This window comes from Dasypus novemcinctus, chromosome 3 (assembly GCF_030445035.2).
Source record: "Dasypus novemcinctus isolate mDasNov1 chromosome 3, mDasNov1.1.hap2, whole genome shotgun sequence".
Classification (NCBI taxonomy): Eukaryota; Metazoa; Chordata; class Mammalia; order Cingulata; family Dasypodidae; genus Dasypus; species Dasypus novemcinctus.
Window position 1 is genome coordinate 67,870,265 of NC_080675.1, and position 20,742 is coordinate 67,891,006.

General features: G+C 39.6%; 1 protein-coding gene and 2 pseudogenes across 2 annotated transcripts in view; 1 reads left to right on the forward strand and 2 right to left on the reverse strand.

Moving 5' to 3' along the window:
• The window catches only part of MIS18BP1 (MIS18 binding protein 1), a 52,251-nt gene that overhangs the window by 12,772 nt on the left and 18,737 nt on the right, over positions 1-20,742 (forward strand). For both annotated transcript variants that reach the window (XM_058293464.2, XM_058293462.2), the window contains exons 4-7: positions 6,953-7,428; positions 15,127-15,200; positions 16,861-16,991; positions 19,879-19,966. In XM_058293464.2, the coding sequence (XP_058149447.1) occupies positions 6,953-7,428; positions 15,127-15,200; positions 16,861-16,991; positions 19,879-19,966 (769 nt within the window). The remainder of the gene's footprint in view (positions 1-6,952; positions 7,429-15,126; positions 15,201-16,860; positions 16,992-19,878; positions 19,967-20,742) is intronic.
• LOC139438158 (protein unc-13 homolog B pseudogene) lies at positions 1,295-5,339 on the reverse strand (annotated as a pseudogene).
• Positions 5,741-6,623, reverse strand: LOC139438160 (protein unc-13 homolog B pseudogene; annotated as a pseudogene).

The window sequence follows — 20,742 nt, forward strand, 5'->3', positions numbered from 1 at the left end:
GGTAAATTTATGCCTGAATTTTAAAAGCCAGGGGCACTCAGAGAAACACCCGACAGTGGGAGGAACACTCTTAACCTGAAGATTTATTTTATTTGGCTGCTATAACAATGGCTTATACAATAACAAGGATCCTTGGTTTCTACTTTCATATAGTGGCCAATGCCAAGTTCTCAGGAAGTCTCAGAGGCTGCTACCAAGGAAATTCATAGACATGTCACTTCTCTCTTCAAGGATCTGGGAAGTCCCTAAAACAGTTTGTTTCTGAACTTCTCAAGGAGTATTAATTTCCCCTCCCCCTCCATTCTGCTGCACAGAGAGGCCTGAGTCTAACCTTTGGTAGGAATCAACATCTGTGAGGGGACTAGCAATCTACCCAGATGAAAGGACTCTCCCAAAAAATAAAAAGGTGAAAAATTAGATTCTTTCTACAAGGGGGAAGACAGCCAAAAGTTGAGACCATAGGTAAGAGGAACTCTTTATAGACTAGTTTTTACAGTATTGGGTTTTGTTCAGGGCCTACCCAAGAAGGAAATATAGCCCTTTCTCCTGGCTCCTTCAACTAACCCTCAGGTACGTACACATAAGAACAGCCTCCCATGTCCTGAAGCATCGTTCCCCCACCCACAAAGTAAGGTAAGGCGACTGCTAGGAAGATGGTCTGGTGCTTGAGTTCTGCTCAGGGCTCTGAAGCACCACATGGACCTGGTTCTACTCATGGCATGTAATCTGGGGGAGAGGGTTAGCAAAGCTCATTTCTAGAAAGTATCTTGTTTAGTTTCAAAGCCTTGTTCTTGTCAGAGTCACACAAAATTAGTGAATTCTGCTCAGGGGATGGCCTGCATTCTATTCTCTGTGTTTCTGCTCTGGTCATACCCCAGTCTAGACTACAGGGATCGAGAGATACCTGTAGATTCAACTGACTGCCTAGCCAGCCAGGCACAAGCACCAGGCTGTCTCATTTTGTTCTTCTAATGATATATGTCTTAACTAGATAGGGTGTATTATGGAGAGGGGTAGAGATGAGGTATGGAGTGGAAGGATGTCTACCAAGAATGACTGGCACTCTCAGGACTATCTATCCCTCTCTTTATGGAAAATCTCCCTATGTGGTAACCCCCACAGCCCAGTTTCAAGGATATGAAAAGCCATACCCTTACCACCAAAAATGTTTCCTTAAATGTCCTTAACTGAAGGAGTTAGCCTCTTGACCACAAGAACTCTAAACTGACTACAAGCTACCTCCCACAGATATGTGGAAGTGGTGCTGCCTAATTGTTACAGGGACCAAAGGTGCTCAGCTCCCCTCCACAGAACGAGATTCCGATTCAAGCTTCACAAATTCTTGGGCCACCTTATAATTGTGCCTCTGAGACAGAATCTGGAGAACTGTCATGCTTGTCTCATCCATGTGGATCTTCTGGCCCAAGGGACACCAGCAGGCACAGCTGCCCTTGGCTGCCACATCCCTCATAGGCATCATGGCCAGCTCCAGCATGCGATCCTCTTGGGCAAAGCAGTAATCCTTCATGCATATCTGCAACGTAGACCTCTGGTCCCTCTTCATTTCTCAGGAGTAAGTGAAGTGTCTCATTATACCTAGAGGCCCAGTTGTTGCTTTTGGACTTAATTGCAAACTTTTTCTTACCACTGATGTACACCAACCATGGTCACTTCTACAAAGGGCTGGAACATACCTGTGGTCTGCCTCTTGAAGTTATTAGTGTCTACCACTTTTGCTGTGACCTTGTGCTCCCCAGTACTAGGGTGTGTAAACAAGTTTGCTTGAATAGAGACTTCTCCCACAGCATCATCCACCCCAGACTCCCCTTGGGCAGTCTGTGAGTGCACACAGGTCTTGATGAGGGTGTCTGTGATTTGTGTGCATAGAGACAGGGCATAGTTCAGGGACTGCAGATCTGGGATCTTCTCTAAGAAGGTTTTCTTGAACCTGTGCCTTCTGCATAGAAGTATTGTATTGCTTGATGGTGTCCAGGCCAAGGTCAAGAACAGCACATTTCTTTGTTTTGTTTTTAGATTTATTTATTTCTCTCCCCACCCCCTGCCCCCCACCCCAATTCCCTGTGTGTTCTTCTGTGACCACTTCTATCCATATCAGCGGCACCGGGAATCTGTGTTTCTTTTTTTGTTGCGTCATCTTGTTGTGTCAGCTCTGTGTGTGTGTGGCACCATTCCTGGGCAGGCTATACTTTCTTTCGTGCTGGGCGCCTCTCCTTACTGGGCACACTGCTTGTGCGTGGGGCTCCCCTATGCGGGGACACCTCTGCATGGCACGGCACTCCTTGTGTGCATCAGCACTGCGTGTAGGCCAGCTCCACACGGGTCAAGGAGGTCTGGGATTTGAGCCATGGACCTCCCATGTGGTAGGTGGACACCCTATCCATTGGATCAAGTCCACTTCCCACGGCACAATTCTTTGGAGTGAGACTCCATGTTTCCTTTACCACCATGTCATCCTTGAGTTTGAAAAGATAACTCAGCTCCTTGGCAGCAGTGAAGATCATCTGAGTACCTGCCTGATTAATGAGCATGGGCAGAAAAATCATCCTTTCTGTTGTGTTCACCACCCATCATACCTTCTTCAGCACATGCTTCAGAACCGTTATCTTACATACAGTTGCAAAGTGTTTGAGGCTGCCGTCCAGGAAATCCATGAGAGGCCACAGCACACTATCTGCATTCTGAGCCACTGAGGCCCTTGTGTTGGGGGATGCAATCCCTGGGCCCCAAACCTAGCATAGAATGTCAGCCATTTGTCAAATATGCTCACTGAGTCACACCTAGAAACTGTTTCCAGACAGCATGCTGAGCTCATCCAGAACTGTATTCAGTTTCGCCTACAGCTCCTTTACACTGCCTACAACTTCAGAGTCCAACTCCTTGCGCCTATGTCCTCAAACATTTCCTCCAGCCAGACCCTCAGTTGTTGCATGTTGTTCATCAGGATGCAGAGCAGTTTCACCTTCATGCAATAAACTGGGAAGTTCTTTGATAAGATGTCCGTAAACTGCATCAGCACCTTCCTGATGGTCATAGTAAATCTCATGTAGTGAGCAAGGATGTTAGGATCTGACATTCTAGTTTCTGGATGATACTTGATACCCAAGCTGTGAGAAGACATCCATCCCAGAGCAGAAAAAGAGCTCATGTTCTGAGATCTGCTAGCACCCTTCTTTCTTATCTCGTTCCACGGCTCCATGCAGGAATTCCAGGGACACACCCTCCTCTTGTCCAGCCACTGCAACACATATTGCTCAAACCACACTGGGTACTCAGGTACCTGGCCCTGGAGGGCAGACAGATCCTGCATGTAGTCATTGTAGAGCCACTTCACCTTGAAGTGTAGGATCTGTAGTCAGTACTCTTAAACAGTTAGAGCATACTTCATGTCTTGGGGAAACAGGTACCCCATCACTTTTGCACTGACTTTTCCCACATCTCCTGAGGAAACTGGTAGAGAAGAGGTTTATAGGAATTCTTTTCTTCCTCTGTGATTGACACAATGAGCATGAGTTTGGGCTAGAAATCCAGGTTTCAAATGCTGGTCCCTTCTTCCTCTGGAGGTAGATCCTGCTTCAGCTGATATGGTGGCTGTATAAGTAATGGAGTTGTTGAAGATGTCTCATAAATGGAGTTCAGATAGGCCTTTACTACCTTGCTGGTTCTTGGAGGGCTCTGCAGTTCTTGTACCTTCATTCTGAACAAAGTAGTGCTGGTCAGCAAATCTACTGTGGCTTTCAAAATTATTCCTGAATGTGGAGAGGTTGGTCCTCAGTAAATTATGTAGCAGTCTAGCAGTTTTACTAATCTCCTTCCCAAAGTTGGGGGCCACAAAACAATCAGATGCAGAGACATTGGTAAGAGGCAGTTATGTGGGCATAGGGGCATTGATATTAGCCAATAAGTTGCTCATCACTGCTGACACACTAGGACACATGTGCCTGGAGGACAGGCATGCAAAGTGCGTCATAGCCTGATATATGGACTTGATGCCTGGCATATGGCAAATTCATCCACAATTTCTTGATCTGTCTCATCAACATACACCTTCTATCCATCATCTCCTTGAGCCTCAGGGATCTGGATTCCTCCACTACCCTGAATGTCTGTGAGGTAATGAAAAAGGTTCTCATGGAAACATGTATACTGCACATGATAAGGTTCTACCTTCCCCTTCCCCTTGATCTCCACACTGATTTGTAGTTGGATAGCCCCTGAGGTGGTTGACTTGTCTTCTTTTCCAGGTTATACCAAACATCCATCTCACCACTTGGTGTCCAAACCTTGATGATGGTTTGGCCAAGGAAATCATCTGACTCTCACTTTAGCCTCTGCTTTACTCTTGATTTGATGTCATCTCATTATCCTCATCCCATTCATGTACCTTTTTTTTAAAAGATTTATTTTTTTTATTTCTCCCCTGCCTCTCATTGTTTGTGCTTGCTGTCTGCTCTCTGTTCGGTGTGTGCTTGTCTTCTTTTCAGGAGGCACTGGAAACTGAACGCAGGACCTCCCATGTGTGTAGTCACTTGAGCCGCCTCCACTCCCTGCTAATTGTGTCTCTCTTTGTCATTCTCTTGTCACTTAACTCCACACTTACTGCAGTGCATGCCCTACAGGCAGTACCCCAGAGCAGGCTCTCACACTTAGAGTAGTAAGTTGGGTTAGTGGCCATTCAGACCTCAAAGTTGTGGGTGTGGTGCATGAGCTGGGGTAGATAAAGGTCTGTGGGTGGGGTTTTTTTGTTTTGTTTTTTACATTTTAACAATTTATTAAATTCACCATACAAAGAAGATACCACAGAAAAAGATATCACAACTAGAGGGGACCAGGGAGATCATCTGGTCCATACCCCTCCTATTTTACAAATGAGGAAACTGCCTGAAGTCCTGGAACGCTGTTATGGACAAAGTGGGATGAGAACCCAGTCCTTTATACACAGAGACGCACAGACTTAAGGCCTCTGGTTCTGAGCCAGCTAGAACTTAAAGGTGTAATCCTTGTTTCTTTTTAACTGTTCTGTTTCCAGTCTCTGGTGCTTATCTCCTTCTTAGGCTGAAGGAAGGGCCCTAAAGAAAACGCAGTGAGCTTCAGGGTCACTCCAAGCCAGGATAGTGGATTGATAGGGAGCAGATGTGTGCAGGGGGTTAAGGGAAGAGCTCAGTCTGTTGTGGGGTTTTCTAATACACATAAGGTTTCAGTTCTTCATCCTTGAGAGAGGTACATGTAGCCATTGCAGAAGTTATCCCTACCTTCCAGGACTGGACCAATGACAGATTGCTGACAAGTGGCAATAGCTTCTTACTATATAGATCCGACATTTTGTCAATGCCATAGCACCCTCCAACTGACCCTTGAGGGAGCCACTGGGGCAGAGAGGGGTTACCATCATCTGGAATCTCTTGGAGGTGGAGTCAAACAACTGCTCAGATCCAATGTGCTCTGGCATAGGTAAAAGTGGAAAATATATTTTCTTTGGGAAAACTTTCCTGGGGTCCAGAAAAACTTTCCTGGGGTCTTTGTGTAATACCAGATCTACAGTTGGATGGGATGTGGCATCTTCTTTAGTCTCCTTAGGCTCACATGCCCTCCCCTTCTTTTTTCATCTATCATCTCCAAGGCTTTCTCTTGTTCTCCAAAATCTGCATGGCCATCTCTAGAGAAGGGGCCAGAGCTGTAGCAGGAATGAATTGAGTCTCTCTCCTGATGGTTATTATCTTGTTCATTGGTAGTGGTCTACTTCACTTAGTAGGCTTCCTTGACTCACATTATAGGAGGAACCGTACCTACTACGCTGGTGGGGCTGAGGGCCCCCTGCTCTGGATAATCGAGGTAGTAATTTTGCATAGAATAATTGCAAGATTTCCAGTAACTGCCCTAAAGTAGCAGCTGCTGTGACAATCACAGAGGCACAGGGAACTGGTGCACAGAAGCATTGGGCTGGGAAGTCATAAGGAGTTGAGATGCTATTGCTGGTCTCACTGTGATCGTCACTATCTAGGTCATCAGCGGTACTATCTGGGTCTTCAAAAGAACATTATGCAGCAACAGTGGGCAATGGCTTCTACAGGCTTTCTTGAATACTCTTCATCAGTCCTCAAAGCATTGATTTGTTCTAGTTTGTAGGTCCAAATATCTGGCCTCCTCTGGGATTCAAAAGGCAACTCAAATATTCTATCAAGCAAAATTTTATGAGGAGTTGAGTTTTCAGTTCCACAGGCCACATCATCTTTCATTAATGTCTCTGCCTTCAGTGTGGACCACTCCCCAGGCCCTTCCTCATCCAACTGACTAATAGTCTTCAGTGCAGTCCAATAGTCTCCACCATGGTGTCCCAGATCAGTCCTTCGTGTTTCATACTTTCACACCCAGGTCCAGGTAACTAATCTAAAACATGAATCTTGTTCCCAGGAATGTTGATTACCTCAAACTGATATGGTTGTGCTCTTTACATTCTGTTCTTTCAGGGTTGCGTATGTGTTAAATTTACCTGGTGAACCCTGGAATTTGGCTCTTTTAACATACACAGACATGGCCCAGGTGCCCGTGAGCCCAACTGAACCACCGCACAGGGCCGTTCCCTTCTTCCTTTCAGCAGAAGCCATGGCTGTTCCTGCTGTCTGGCCCACTGGTCTGACCACTCCTCATGGTTCCCTGTTTTGGGCAGCGACTAGCTGCTCCCTCTTACTTGCCCCATTTTCACAATCTGAGAGCTCAGAAGAGAGGTGGATACTGGCCCACAGGCTAAGAACTGGGTGCAGCACAGTGGTACCATCTCTGGGAGGCAGGAGTGACAGGAAAACTGTCACACCAGCCAGGATCCATGCTATGAAGATTTATTTTTACTTATACATGGTTTTAAGTCGACTATTTTATTTCTCTCTTTTAATTTCATATAACTTTTTTTCAAATTTTAGTTTTGTGTTTCTTGCAGAGTTTCCAGTTCTGAAGCAAGAATGTGAAAATGTTTCACCTGTAGAAGTCTCAAACAAGGCATTAGCTAGTGCTCACTTGGCTCAACAAATTCTTCACTCAAAGAAGGATATAATTGCAACCACTAAGGGCACAAAGGAAACGTTTGTTTTAGAAGGCATTGATTCTGACCATGAAAAATCTCAAAATACTACTGTTAAGACTCTAAGTACTAATTGTATGCCAACTAATGATGGCAGTCAAGTAATGGTTTCTGATAGTGTGGTGACACCAGAAGGGACTTCAAAGCAGGAAGGTAATGAAAAACCAAGGCCTGGAGAAACTACGCTTCCTGATGCCATGAATAATACATGTAAAATAGTGCTTGCCACTCCAAGACTTCATTTAACAATACCTCGGAGATCCAAAAGAAATGTTTCAAAGCTTTCTCCTCCAAGTATGTCTCAAACTATTACAAATGGAGTAAATAAAATTAAGGTAGGAAACCCTTTTTAAGGCAGGTATTTGTTCTGATTTTACCCCCATCTTTCAAGAACTTGAGCTTATACTCTTTCATTACTAACAGTAGCTTCATTTTCATGTTTTATTAATTCATATAGATGCAGTGTGACCAATTCAAAGAACAATGGGTGAAAAGTAAGAACACCTGGATATTCTTACTTTGATCTTTAATAGTTGTTTAGCCTTCAGCAAATTATTTATTCCCTTTGGGGATGAACACTAAATTCCTTCCTGTTCTTAATTTTTTTTTTTCTATTCTTGGGATACTATTAACAGAGCAATAGTGAAAGAAAGAAATTACATTGTTTGACGATTTGAGGATTTTCTCAATGCAGTTTGTGCCCACTCATCTTTTTGGTTATTTTCCCCTGATGGTCATCAAACAAAATAGTGAACAATCTTAATACTGTCCTCTCCATTCTCTCATCAGTATGGTTTCAAACTGCAGATAGTGACCTTCGAATGGATTATGAAATCAGTTTAGTGGGTCATGACTACCATTTGAAAAATAAAATAGAATATGGTGGAAAACATCAACAGAATGCATGTAATTAGAATAAGTATTGTTTATGACAATTTCAGTTATGTATATAGATCCTCTGTTCTATTGGAGTTGAAAGAGAATTTGTAAGGAACTCCTACTCCAGGTTAAGCTTTGCTTTCACACCCTTATAACTCCCCAAAACTGCCCAGGTCACAGTTAGAAACAAAGAAGGACAGTATAAATTATACTGACCATTTGCTTCCTCCCTCTAAGACAGTGGCCTTCAAACTGGAGTATTGCTTTCCTTCATGAGTCGTTAAGACTTTCCCCAGGGAGTACAGTGGGCACATAGAGTTTTAAGTGTATTTCTGGATCCTCAATTTCAATATGTACAATTATCTAAAAACATTGCTGCCTTTAAGGTCTTTCCTCTCACAGTCAGCTCTTCTCTTTTACAAAACAAAGGCATACCCCTCATACACTCAAAATTATTCAGGTACATTGCTCTAAAGTATTGCTTGTTTTTGTAAATAAAGTTTTATTAGAACACAGCCAGCCATTCACTTATGAATTGTCTATGGCTGTTTTTGTGCTACAACAGTTGGGCTAAGTATGTATGACAAAGACTTATGGCTCTCAAAGCCTAAAATATTTACTGTCTGTCCCTTTACAGTAAAACTTTGCTGACTGCCCTAATTTATAGAAACCTGGGACATATTAAACATGGGGAGAACTTGAAATATTGGTTTGTTGAAAAAATGAATTACTCAGTGACCTATTTGCAAATGAGATGGTTTCCAATTATTTGCTTTTGGAAAAATTGAAGGAAGCTCTAATAATTCATGGTAGTAGATCTAAGTGAGAACTTGGAAGGAGTTCAGATAATTGAGTGACTTTGCAATAAAACAATTTTTTCCCATTCCTATCTACTTAGTGTTGTGGCCAGTGATTTTCAGTGGTTAAATCTATAATGTGAAAAATAGATACAAAATTTATATTGACTATCCATATTTGGCAATAAGACATTATTTTTTATTATCTTTTTTTAAAAAAGGTACATAGATCATACAAAATGTTACATTAAAAAATTTAAGAGGTTCCCATATACCCCACTCCCCACACCTCTTTTCCTCCCACATCACCTTCTTTCATTAGTGTACTAATAAGTAATTATTTATTCACAAATGCATGAACTAATTGAAAAAATACCCTTCATTTCATTAACTTTATAAAGTTTTACTTTTTATGATTCACAACTTTATCAACATTTGTAAAATAATATTTGATAAGTTATATAATATTAATTGGAATGATAACTCATTACAGAATTTTTTTTAACATTTAGAGCCTTATAGTCAGGAGAAAGTTTTAAATTTTAGATTTACTTATATATGTAACTTTGTTACTCAAAAAATAAAATAGAATGAACCATAAGAGACTTTAGAGCATCAAGTTATGTTATATTAGGATAAATTCTCTGAGGGAAGTGGAATTGAAATACAAGTTCAAGGAGAAAGATACAGTGAAAAATTCTATTGTTAAAGAAGAGTTTCTCCATTAATTTTGATTTTATTTATTTAATATTTTTTTCTGTTGTTTTTTGTCCATTAATTTTTAAATGGATGACAATGGGTAGCAAATTGAGATTTAAACACCATGTAAATTTTAAAGTGATATAACTGTTACAGTTTTATTTTTTTAAAGATTTATTTTTATTTATTGCTCTCCCCTTCCCCCCTGTTGTCTGCTGTGTCCATTCACTGTGTGTTCTTCTGTGTCAGCTTGCATTATCCTGCAGCACTGGGAAACTCTTTTTTGTTGCGTTATCTTGCTGTGTCAGCTCTCTGTGTGAGCGGTGCCATTCTTGGGTGGGCTGCTCTTTTTTTCATGTGGGACAGCTCTCCTTTTGGAGCACAATCCTTTTGTGTGGGGAACCCCTACGTGGGGGCACCCCTGCATGGCATGGCACTCCTTGTGTGCAGCAGCAGCACTGCAGGTGGGCCAGCTTACCACATGGGTCAGGAGAATTTGGGGATCAAATCCTGGACCCTCCATATGGTAGGTGGATCAGTTGAGCCACATCCACTTCCTTGTTACAGTTTTGTATGTCTGTGTATTTACTGGAAATTATATTATTGGCAAATACTTAAACTTGCTATCTATGAAGTTTTACATATTGATTTTAGGATTTTTGAGATTTCAAAATTCTGTTTGGGGGTAGTTTGAGCAAAAAAATTTGAAGACATCCGTGCAAAAGAGACTCTACAATCGCTAATTATATCATTTCTAAAATGCTGTTTATCTTGGTTACCATAAGAAGTCCAAGCCTCCCAGAACTCTTCCCTCTACAGTTCTTTTCATCCCTTAGTTCTCACCCAGGCTTTCACTCAGTCCCATCCCTCCAAACCATACATTAAAGCCACTTGAACTTGAGCTATATCATGAACAGAATGCTGTAGTCTCAGTCTTCTTTGAACATTCTCTTAATCGTTTTCTAAGATGTGTCTTCTACAAACAGCTCTCTCAAGTGGTGGCTGTTTTTCTCCCATATCCTACATTCCTCTAGCCCTGGAGACGGTACGTGTGTCTTTTTGTTTTTCATTGCTACTTCAGACCATTTTTCCTTCCTCATCCCTAAAGCGACCTGTCTCCAGCTTTGAAGCACATGCCATAACACTTTACCATTCCTGCCTCTTATTGTTATCATCTGTAATATAGCCTCCAATTCCATCTAGTCCATCTTCCATTCCTATTAAAGTGTTTGATACCCATTTCTGACTTTACTCCCTACTACCACTGCTGTTTTCATCTCCATTGACATCAGCATACATATAGATGATCCAAATAAAACCCTTGAATTTCTGATATTTTTTGACCTTTCCCATATCTTTCCCCTTTCCCCTGGTCATATTCTATACCTTAACATTGCCAGTATGTGTACCAAATTGTCACTTTCAAGCATCCCACTCTCTCACTATCACCTCCTGTCTTTCCAGGTCATTCCTCTAGTACTCTTCCCTTACCCCTCACCTATAATATACTGACTTCACTAAGACAACCTTTAATCTGCCATCCCTCTAATGTCCTCATTTCCTTCTTTACCCTAAATAGATTCCATTGTCCATCATTTATAACCATTCCTTGACTAAACTTAACTCTCTTTATTGTTTCCCCCTCTGTCCTTCCCTGGCAAAAGGTAATAGGTTAAATTTAAATCTCCATGCTAGACACCTGTACCTGAGAAGCTGGACATGGCTAGAGCAAAACACAGCTATGTTGACCGACCACATGTTAAATTTGACAACAGACCTCAAGTGGGCTCATATTATTGCCCATCAGTCCAGCTACATTTCACCTGTCAATTGACTCTGACTTTCTTAAGAGAGTACTGGACAATTTTCTCTCCTAATACCTCCAAATCTTTTCCCTCTTCCTCATTTTCAATTAACTAAGAACCTTATATTTCCAAGACTAAATCTACCAACTTGCTTGCTGCTATAGCCACACACTCTGCTTTCCCTTCCATTAAAATGGATAAACGATTTGTAGTCCTTTTCACTCCTTACCGCTTAAGGACTTTTCCTTTATAATTGTATCCTCAATTTTTTCCTTTTCTGCATCATTCCCATTAGTTTATATACAAGCTGAAATATGGCTCATGTTAAATATATAAATATATATATATATATTCTCCAAATAAATACCTTCCTTTTACCCCATATCCCATTGCAGCTTCCACCCCATTTTTCTTCTCCTTTATAGCAAAACATCCTGAAAAGAGATATCTGTATTCATGGTCTTTAATTTCTTTTCCTCCCCATCCCTCTTGAATAGGTTTCACTTTGGACATTCATAGCCACTACTCCATGAAAATTGTTCAAGTTCATCAATGATTTTCATATACCAAATCCAGTGATTTATTCTTATTCTTCGTTGTTCTCAGTCTCGGAATATTTTAACACAGTGAATTATTCCTTCCTTATCAAAACATTTGTTTTTTCCTCTTTGATTCCAAGATATTGCTCTTCTAATTTTCTACCACCTCACTGGCCATCCCTTTTCAGTCCATTTTTCTGCTTCCTCTTACTCTCCCCATCCTATAAATGTTGGAAATCCTTAGGAGCCAATCCTAGAAATATTTCTCTACCTACATTCACTTTATTTCATCCATTGCTATAGCTTTAAATTCCATCTTTATCCATTCCAGCTTTAAATTCCATCTTTGAGATAAATCTCAAATATATATCTCTAGCCCAGAACATTCTCCTAAACATATATGCAATTGTTTACACAACTGCACCTTGATGTTCCCCCCTCCCCAGATGTCTCCCTCTTCTCTTTTCTTGTTTTTCTCATTCTTTGCTTGTTGTCTTGCTCTGTTTTTGCTTGTTGTCTGCTCGTTGCTTATTGTTTTTTGCTCAATGTCTGCTTGTTGTTTGTCTTCTTTAGGAGGCGCCGGAAGCAAACCCAGGACCTCCCATGTGGGAGGTGGGCACTCAACTACTTGAGCCATATCCATTCCCCTCCTTGATGCTTGACAGGCATCTCAAATTTAACATGTCCAGAACTCAACACTTGATTTCTTCTCCATAAACCTCCTTCATTGTAGCCCATATCAGTAAATAGAAATACCATTCTCTCCAAGTACTTAGACAGAAATATTAGATTCATCTTGGACTCTTGTTTTTTCTCTCATACTGTACATTCAAAACATGAAGAAATCCTCTTGGCTTGACTGTCCTGAAACTGGCCACTTCTCACTACTCAACCACTACTCCCTTGTCCAAGGCATCATAATCTCTTGGATTATTGCAAGAGCCTAATGGTCTCTCTCCTTCCACTTCTGCAACCTCAGTCTGTTTTTCAGACTGAAGTCAAAATCTTCATATAGTTCATTCTCTAATCAATAACTAGTAAAAATGTTGTCATGGGGAGTGAATATGGCTCAAGTCCTTGAGTGCCTGCTTCCCACATGGGAGGTCCCAGGTTCAGTCCTCAGTGCCTCCTAAAAACAAAGAAACAAAAAAATAACAAGCAAACATGAGAAACCCAATGTGGCTGTGTTTGAGCGCCAGTACCTTCTCATCTCAGGGGAAAAAAACACTCTTTACCATGGTTTATATGACTACATAATTCAATCCCTGGAGATATTCAACCTTACCTCTTATTATTAATGTTTTCTTACCCCTTTCAAGCCACTGTGCTCTCCATGTTATCTTTTCAGTGTCTTTGCACTTGTTCCCTCTGCTTGGGAGAATCTACTCCCCATATGCTCAAGGCTTATGCCTCATTTCATTTTAGTTCTTTATTCACAGACCCTCCCTGATTATCCCATTTTAAAAAGCAGCCCCAGTTGAATGCCATATACTTATTTATTATAGTAATTATAACTGCCTGACATTTTAAAAATATATTTATCTGTTTGTTTGTATGCTACCTTTGCTTGCTGCTCCCCAAAACATAGACTAGAGAGTTCACTCTAGGACAGCAGTTTTATTTTGTTTCTTGCTGAACCCTCATTACCTTAAACAGTGCTTGGCACATAGAGGAGCCCAACAAATGTTTGCTGCATGAATAATGAATGGATATTTTGACATTTTACATGAGCACTATGAGGCAGGCTTTCTAGAGCCAGAATTTCCAGCTTTGTAACCATCTATTCCACTATCTAATTGTATATGACATTAGGCAAGTTATTTAACTAGACTTTCCAGAATATTTTTTCTGTAAAATATAGTACCTGCCTCTTAGTGTTATGAGGATAACATGAGTCAATGCATCTAAAGTGCCTGAAACATTGCCTCGGAGTTAGCTTTTATTTTTATTATCACCTTCTGACTGATTATTTGATCTATCTCAGGAAGTTCCTGTGTGGGGAGGAATAGGAGTGTTATTTATATTATTATTCCCTCCCCAAACCCTACGTGTAATTTTTTTTTTTTTATTTCTCTCCCCTTCCCTCCCTCACCTCCCCCCAGTTGTCTGTTCTCTGTGTCTGTTTGCTGCGTGTTCTTCTTTGTCCGCTTCTGTTGTCAGCGGCACGGGAATCTGTGTTTCTTTTTGTTGCGTCATCTTGCTGTGTCAGCTCTCCATGTGTGCAGCACCATTCCTGGGCAGGCTGAACTTTCTTTCGCGCTGGGCGGCTCTCCTTACAGAGTGCACTCCTTGCACATGGGTCTCCCCTACACCGGGACACCCCTGCATGGAACGGCACTCATTGTGCGTATTAGCACTGTGCGTGGGCCAGCTCCACACAGTTCAAGGAGACCCGGGGTTTGAACCGCGGACCTCCCGTGTGGTGAACAGACGCCCTCACCACTGGGCCAAGTCTGCTTCCCACCTACATGTAATTTTTTAAAATGTACATAAGAAGTTGAATAACAAAGAGTACCCTCCCATGTCAGTATATTTTGCTGACTGGAGTAAAACTACCAGCGGAGACTCTGTCTTTATGTGTTTATATTTTTATACATAAAGTAAATAGTCACTCAAGTTAATTCTGTCAATTTTGACTTTATTTCTTATCATAAACAGATAAATGTTTCATAACCATTGTTATGAAATAGAAACAGAATCACTTCTTTGCACAGATGATTGTAGAAATTTTTCCATTGTAATGGAGTCTTACTTAATATAAAGAATTCAGTGGGCTATTCAGATGTTTTCTTTGGAAGTGAATTTTATTAAAGGTTTGTTACTAGTGATTACCATTATGGTAATAAAATGTAAAATGAATCTGCAAATCAACTTTGCAATACTAAGGTATAAAAAAGTGCTCTGAGTTTTTAGAGACAAGAGGGATAGTGAAATTTATAAAATACAACCAACTCTTTTTTCTCTTTTGGGGGACTTGGTGTTTTAATGGATACTTTGGGATTTTAGGTGTTTTTTTTCCCCCAGTGGTTGAGATGTTTAAGTTATTTGAAGTATAATCACTTCTGGATTGTAGAACCAACTTTGCGGTACATCCTCAGTTCAGGCTCTTTCTCCTTTCATCTTTTCAGTTTCATTATATGCAAGAGTTTTACCTTATTGCTATTTAAAATAAAATGTAATTCTTAAATAATGGCCACTTAGGAATCATTTGGGTTATTTATGGACAATATGAATTTTTCTTTAAGTAAATTAATTTGTAATACTTGTGCTACAAATAATATGGGAAATAAGTGCTTTGTTTTTTGCTTCATTAGGTAGTCCAGCTACAGGAGTGGATGATTAAAATTATCAATGATAACACTGCTATATGTGTAGAAGGAAAGTTGATGTAAGTATAACATTTCAATATTCTTTTTAATAAAACTTAAAAGAGTTGTGTGTTATGGGGTTAAAAAAAGATGTGTGGGAAATAACAAATAGCATCTTCGTATAAAACAAGGATTTACTGAAGAGATAAACTGAAGGCAAACAAAATAGCTGTGCATGTCCTGGCCATGTTGATTGTTAGCAGCTTTCTTTTATTTGCCTGTTTATTCAAGTTATTTTTATAACAGTAACTGCTCAAATTTGTGTAATGCATTTTTCCTCTCAGAGGTGCTAGTAAGTGGACAGGTATTATCTGCTTAATTATATATGATCAATTAATATTTACTGCAGGCATTTCTGTCTAGTTTCTCACATCTAAATTGGACAACTAGATATAAATTAGTGATCCAGAAAAGGAATCAAAATTATTTAAAACTTAGCCATATAGCTACAAATTAAGTGTTCATTGGCACTTTCTGGTTCTCCCTAAAGGGAGCACACTTTAAAGTGGACTTTGCCTAATTCTGCTACTTTTACTATTAGCCCCATTTCCTGTTTTTCAAAACCGGTTTCTTAGTGATAAAAAAATTTTGTAATAAAATACTACAGAACATCACTGTTCATGGTACTTACTTGGAAGTATATATGTTGAGTATATTAAATCTGTGGTCCCCATTCTATTTGTCTGCCTTGTGCCCATTTCTTTAAATCAGAAGGCAGTGTAAATTGCCTTGATTTGCATTCCATTGTTGCTATTTATTAGCTGTATGATATGGGCAAGTCATTTACCCTCTTTCAACCTCAGTTTCCTCATCTATACAATGGTGATATCGGCTTAATGAAGTTGGAAGATTATTTATAAGACTTGAGAAAGAGTGCTTTTAGAATGCTGCTTCAATGTTTGTTAAAATAAATAAAGCAAAAAGAACAGGAAAAGAGAAGTCATAGATTATAATGTATAAGTTTAATTCCATCTGACCAAATAAAAGAACCTTCAGAGTGGCTTTCTTTTATGCTTGTACTTATGCTTACTTTTATTAGTTATCTGTTGAATGAGACAAAGTTCAGCAATTTTCTGGTACATCTTCATATTTTGTTCTATTTTATATTCTTAATTTTATTTAAGAAATATGAAGAGTAGATTTATGGGTCAGTTATTTGATATTACAGTTTGTTGGTTTTTTCCCCCCACCATAACTTCTTTTTCATACCAAAATGGAAGATAACATTTGGCTGTATGGTAAGGGTAAAAAAACACAAGATTAGATGAATCCTAACTACATAATTGTGTGAAAACTAATACAGGATAGCCTCTGCAGAGAGGGAGAGGGAAACCATTCTTTGGAAGCCATCGTATCAGTTAAACTGGACTCGCACTTCGGCAGCACATATTTAGAAAAAGCCTTTGCTTCCTTGCTAATGATATGTTTTATAGTAGGGTCATGATTTGGTCACAATACAGGTTCTTGGTATGTATTTTCCAAAGATCACATTAGCCAGGCATTTGAGTTCTACTGCAGTGTTTGGCCCTCAAATATTTTCTAATTAGTTTAATAATGTTAGTTTATCCAGAATGTAAGTTTCTGGTTTTCTGTTATACATTTGTATACTTATATATGTACATAGTGACTGATAGAAAAATGTGAATATTTTGACCTTATCTATGCTATTTTTTCTCCTAGAGATATTTCTAACATATATTGGCACAGTAACGTAATTATAGAACGCATTAAGTCTAACAAACTTAGGACCATATCGGGCAACATATATATATTGAAAGGAATGATAGACCAGATTTCCATGAAAGAAGCAGGTAAGGACTGTCATTAATTGATAATTCACAATTTATTTTGTTAAGTGAGACAGTTAACCATGTTTCTAATAGTGGTATACATGTATTTACTTTTTGATAAGATGTTTTAAAATTATGACTCAATTAAAAATTAAAACAATTGACCACATTGTGTAAAGCTAGTAAATAAGAATTGGTCATTTTTTTCTGATTTAATCATTATTATCGGCAGTTTAAGTTTTGTGATTTAAAAAAAATTCAGGTGAAATAGTTCTTATTTATGAGAAATTGCTTTATTAAGACTATATCTTAACTTTCTAATTTTTTCCTTTATTGAGCCTGGCTGGCACAACCAGTCCTAGTATAATCTAATTTTCTGCTCATGCCTTGCATACAACTCACTATGGCTAGAGGAGAGCATATCCCAGGAAGTCTACTAGTTGTAGAGGTTTGAGTAGCAGATGTAGCTCAAGTGATTGAGCACCTGCTTCCCATACACATGGTCCCAGGTTTGATTCCCAGTACCTCCTAAAAACAAACAAGCCAATGCAAAAACCAACTCTCATTGGGGAGTGAATGTAGCTCAGTGGTCCAGCACCTGCTTCCCATGAATGAGGTCCTGGGTTCAATCCCTGGTACCTCCTTTTAAAAAAAGGTCGTAGTCCTTTCGTGCTCCATCAGTGCTGCTTGGCAGTCCTACCACTTTTCCCTAATTGATTCACTCTCCCATCTTTGTTGATGACTATTTCATATTTTTGTAAATTTCTAATACTCCTTTGCCCTTTCTCAAGTTGAGAGCATGGAGTAGAGAGCACCTGAGCAATAGAAGCAATCAGAAGAGGATTTCACTTCCACCACTCTTATTCACTTGCTTGCATCTGTGCCTGCTTTTATTATAGATGAACTATCCTTGCTGTCATCTATGTCATCCTTTCCCATTTTCACTCTTTTAATCACTCAGCAATTCTCCCTTCTGTTCCAAAAACCCCTCTTGTTGGCCATACATGTACTCCCAGCTTCTATTGCACTTATTTACAACATTTACAGCAAAACTTCTCAGATGATTTGTTTTTATTTTCTGCATCTAATTTCTCTTGAATTCTCTCCCATATTCTCTTTTTTTTTTAAACATTTTTTTTTTCAATTTATTTAATTCCCCTCCCCTCCCCCGGTTGTCTGTTTTCTGTGTCTTTTTGCTGTGTCTTGTTTCTTTGTCCGCTTCTGTTGTCGTCAGCGGCGGGAAGTGTGGGCGCCGCCATTCCTGGGCAGGCTGCACTTTCTTTCGCGCTGGGCGGCTCTCCTTACGGGCGCACTCCTTGCATGTGGGGCTCCCCTACGCGGGGGTGGACACCCTTGTGTGGCACGACACTCCTTGCGTGCATCAGCACTGCACATGGGCCAGCTCCACACGGGTCAAGGAGGCCCGGGGTTTGAACCGTGGACCTCCCATGTGGTAGATGGACGCCCTAACCACTGGGCCAAAGTCCGTTTCCCTCTCCCATATTCTCTTGAACTCTCTTTAATTAGGCTTTACCCTCCAGTTCTTCACTGAAACAGACCTTATCAAAGTCACCAATGACTTCCACATTGCTAAATCCAGTTCATACTATCACAAATACATTTATCTCCTTGAAACACTTTCTTTTCTTGGTTTCTAGAATACCATACTTCTGATGTGCCTGCTTCCTCACTACCTGTTCCTTCATAGTTTCCTTCATTTTTCTCTTTTTTCCCTCTAAATAATGGGGTAGCATGGGACTTTTAACACACTCAGCATTGTGCTAATTTCTTTTTAGGCTTTAAATACTATATATGTATGATGACAACTGCCAAATGTATATCCTAACCGAAACCTCTACCCTGAACATCAGACTCATTTTCTATATTCCTCTTTGACATTTCTACTGTGATGTTTATAGACATTTCAGACTTAAAAGTCTAAAACAGATCTTTAAATTTCCTGAGCTCACACTTTTCCCCATCTTTACGTGTTTCCAAGTGGCTCAGCCAAAATCCTTGGAGTCATCCTTGAATTTTCAATTTCTCTTTCATCTATCAGTACATCCTGTTGACATTATCCCCAAAATATATCTAGAATCTGTAATTGTGCAGCACCAATGTGGTCCAAACCTCCATCATCTTTTTCTGGATTATTACAGGTGCCTCTTAACTGGTCAACCTTGTACTTCCACACACTCTTCTAAAAATGGCAGCTAGTACAGTTCTGTTAAAACATAAGTCAGATCCTGTGATTCCGTTGCTCAGAATCCTTTCATAGCTCCCCACCTTGCTCAAAGGAAAAGGCCAAATTAATATAATGACTCTAGGCCTTATGTAATCCCCCACTGCCTCCTTTATCTATTTGAGTAGTCTCCTGCTGCTTGTCTATCCTATTCTACTTCAGCTGCACAATTTTATTCCACAAACAGGTCAGACACACTCTTGCCTCATAGCCTTTCATTTGCTGTCCCCTTGCTTCCCGTATTCTAACCACAGATTGCCACATGACTCCCCCATGTCCTTCAGAACTTTGTTCAGATGGTGCTTTTTCCTAAGGACTTCCCTAACCTTTTTTTTTTTAAACTGCTACCTTCCCCACCTACCCTAGTATAAACACACTGGTGTCTCTGTATCCCTTCCCTGCATAACTTTTCTCCATAGCACTGATGACAATCTAACAAACAAGATATTTTGCTTACTGGTTTACCTTCTGTTTCATACAATAAGGCAAGTTCCATGAGGGCAAGGGTTTTTGTCTGTTTTGTTAAGTGTTGAATCCTCAATATCTATGACAGGACATGATACATAGTAACCAATAACTACATACTACTTGAATGATTTAATGAATTAATTATATCTCTTTAAAATTAAAGGCTTTTAACTTTTTTTATGGTTCATTGTTAAATAGGATATCCACATTATCTCATAAGGAAGTTTATGTTTGGATTTCCAAAAAATTGGAAAGACCACATTGATAATTTTCTGGAACAATTAAGGTATTTTTTTTTTAACTTTTTAAATATCAACTTTAGTAAGGTATAATTTATATTCAGTAAAACACCCACTTATTTCATAAGTTGTTAAGTTATACTCATGTAATCAATGTAAAGATTTTATTTTTGTTTTAGAAATATTAACTTGGCAGCTCTTTGCCCTTAAAATACATTCAGCAGGCAGTAACACTTTACTAGATTTCTGTAATGTGAAAGAAATCTAAAAGGAAAATAAAACCTGTGACATATTTTAGGGGTCATCCACTGTTACCTACCATTTAAAAGGCTTGTAGATGTTAAAACTACTCTCAAGTGCTTGGGCATTTTTTCTTTCATTCATTCCCTCAGTAGTTATTGAGTGTCAGCTACTTGGCAGACATTATAGTTGGCACTGGGAAGCAAAGATGAATTTGATTAATTCTTGCTCTTAAGGAACTCATATAGGATGCAGAGATGTGATTATTCATAGTACAATGTAATAACTTTAAAACACAGGTTGGAAAATATTTTCTGTAAAGGTCCAGATAGTAAATATTTATATGGGAGCCACACTGTCTCTGTCACAGGTCCTCAGCTCTGCCTTTGTAGTCTGAAAGCAGCCATAAATAATATGTAAACAAATGAACGTGGCTATGTTCCAATAAGTTTTATTTACAAAAATAGGCAATTGGTGTGATATATTCTGTAGTTTGCTGATTCCTGACTTATAACATCAGCTTAAGTGGGAATTATAAATGCATTGCGGAGCATATGTAGCTCAATGGTTGAACTCCTGCTTT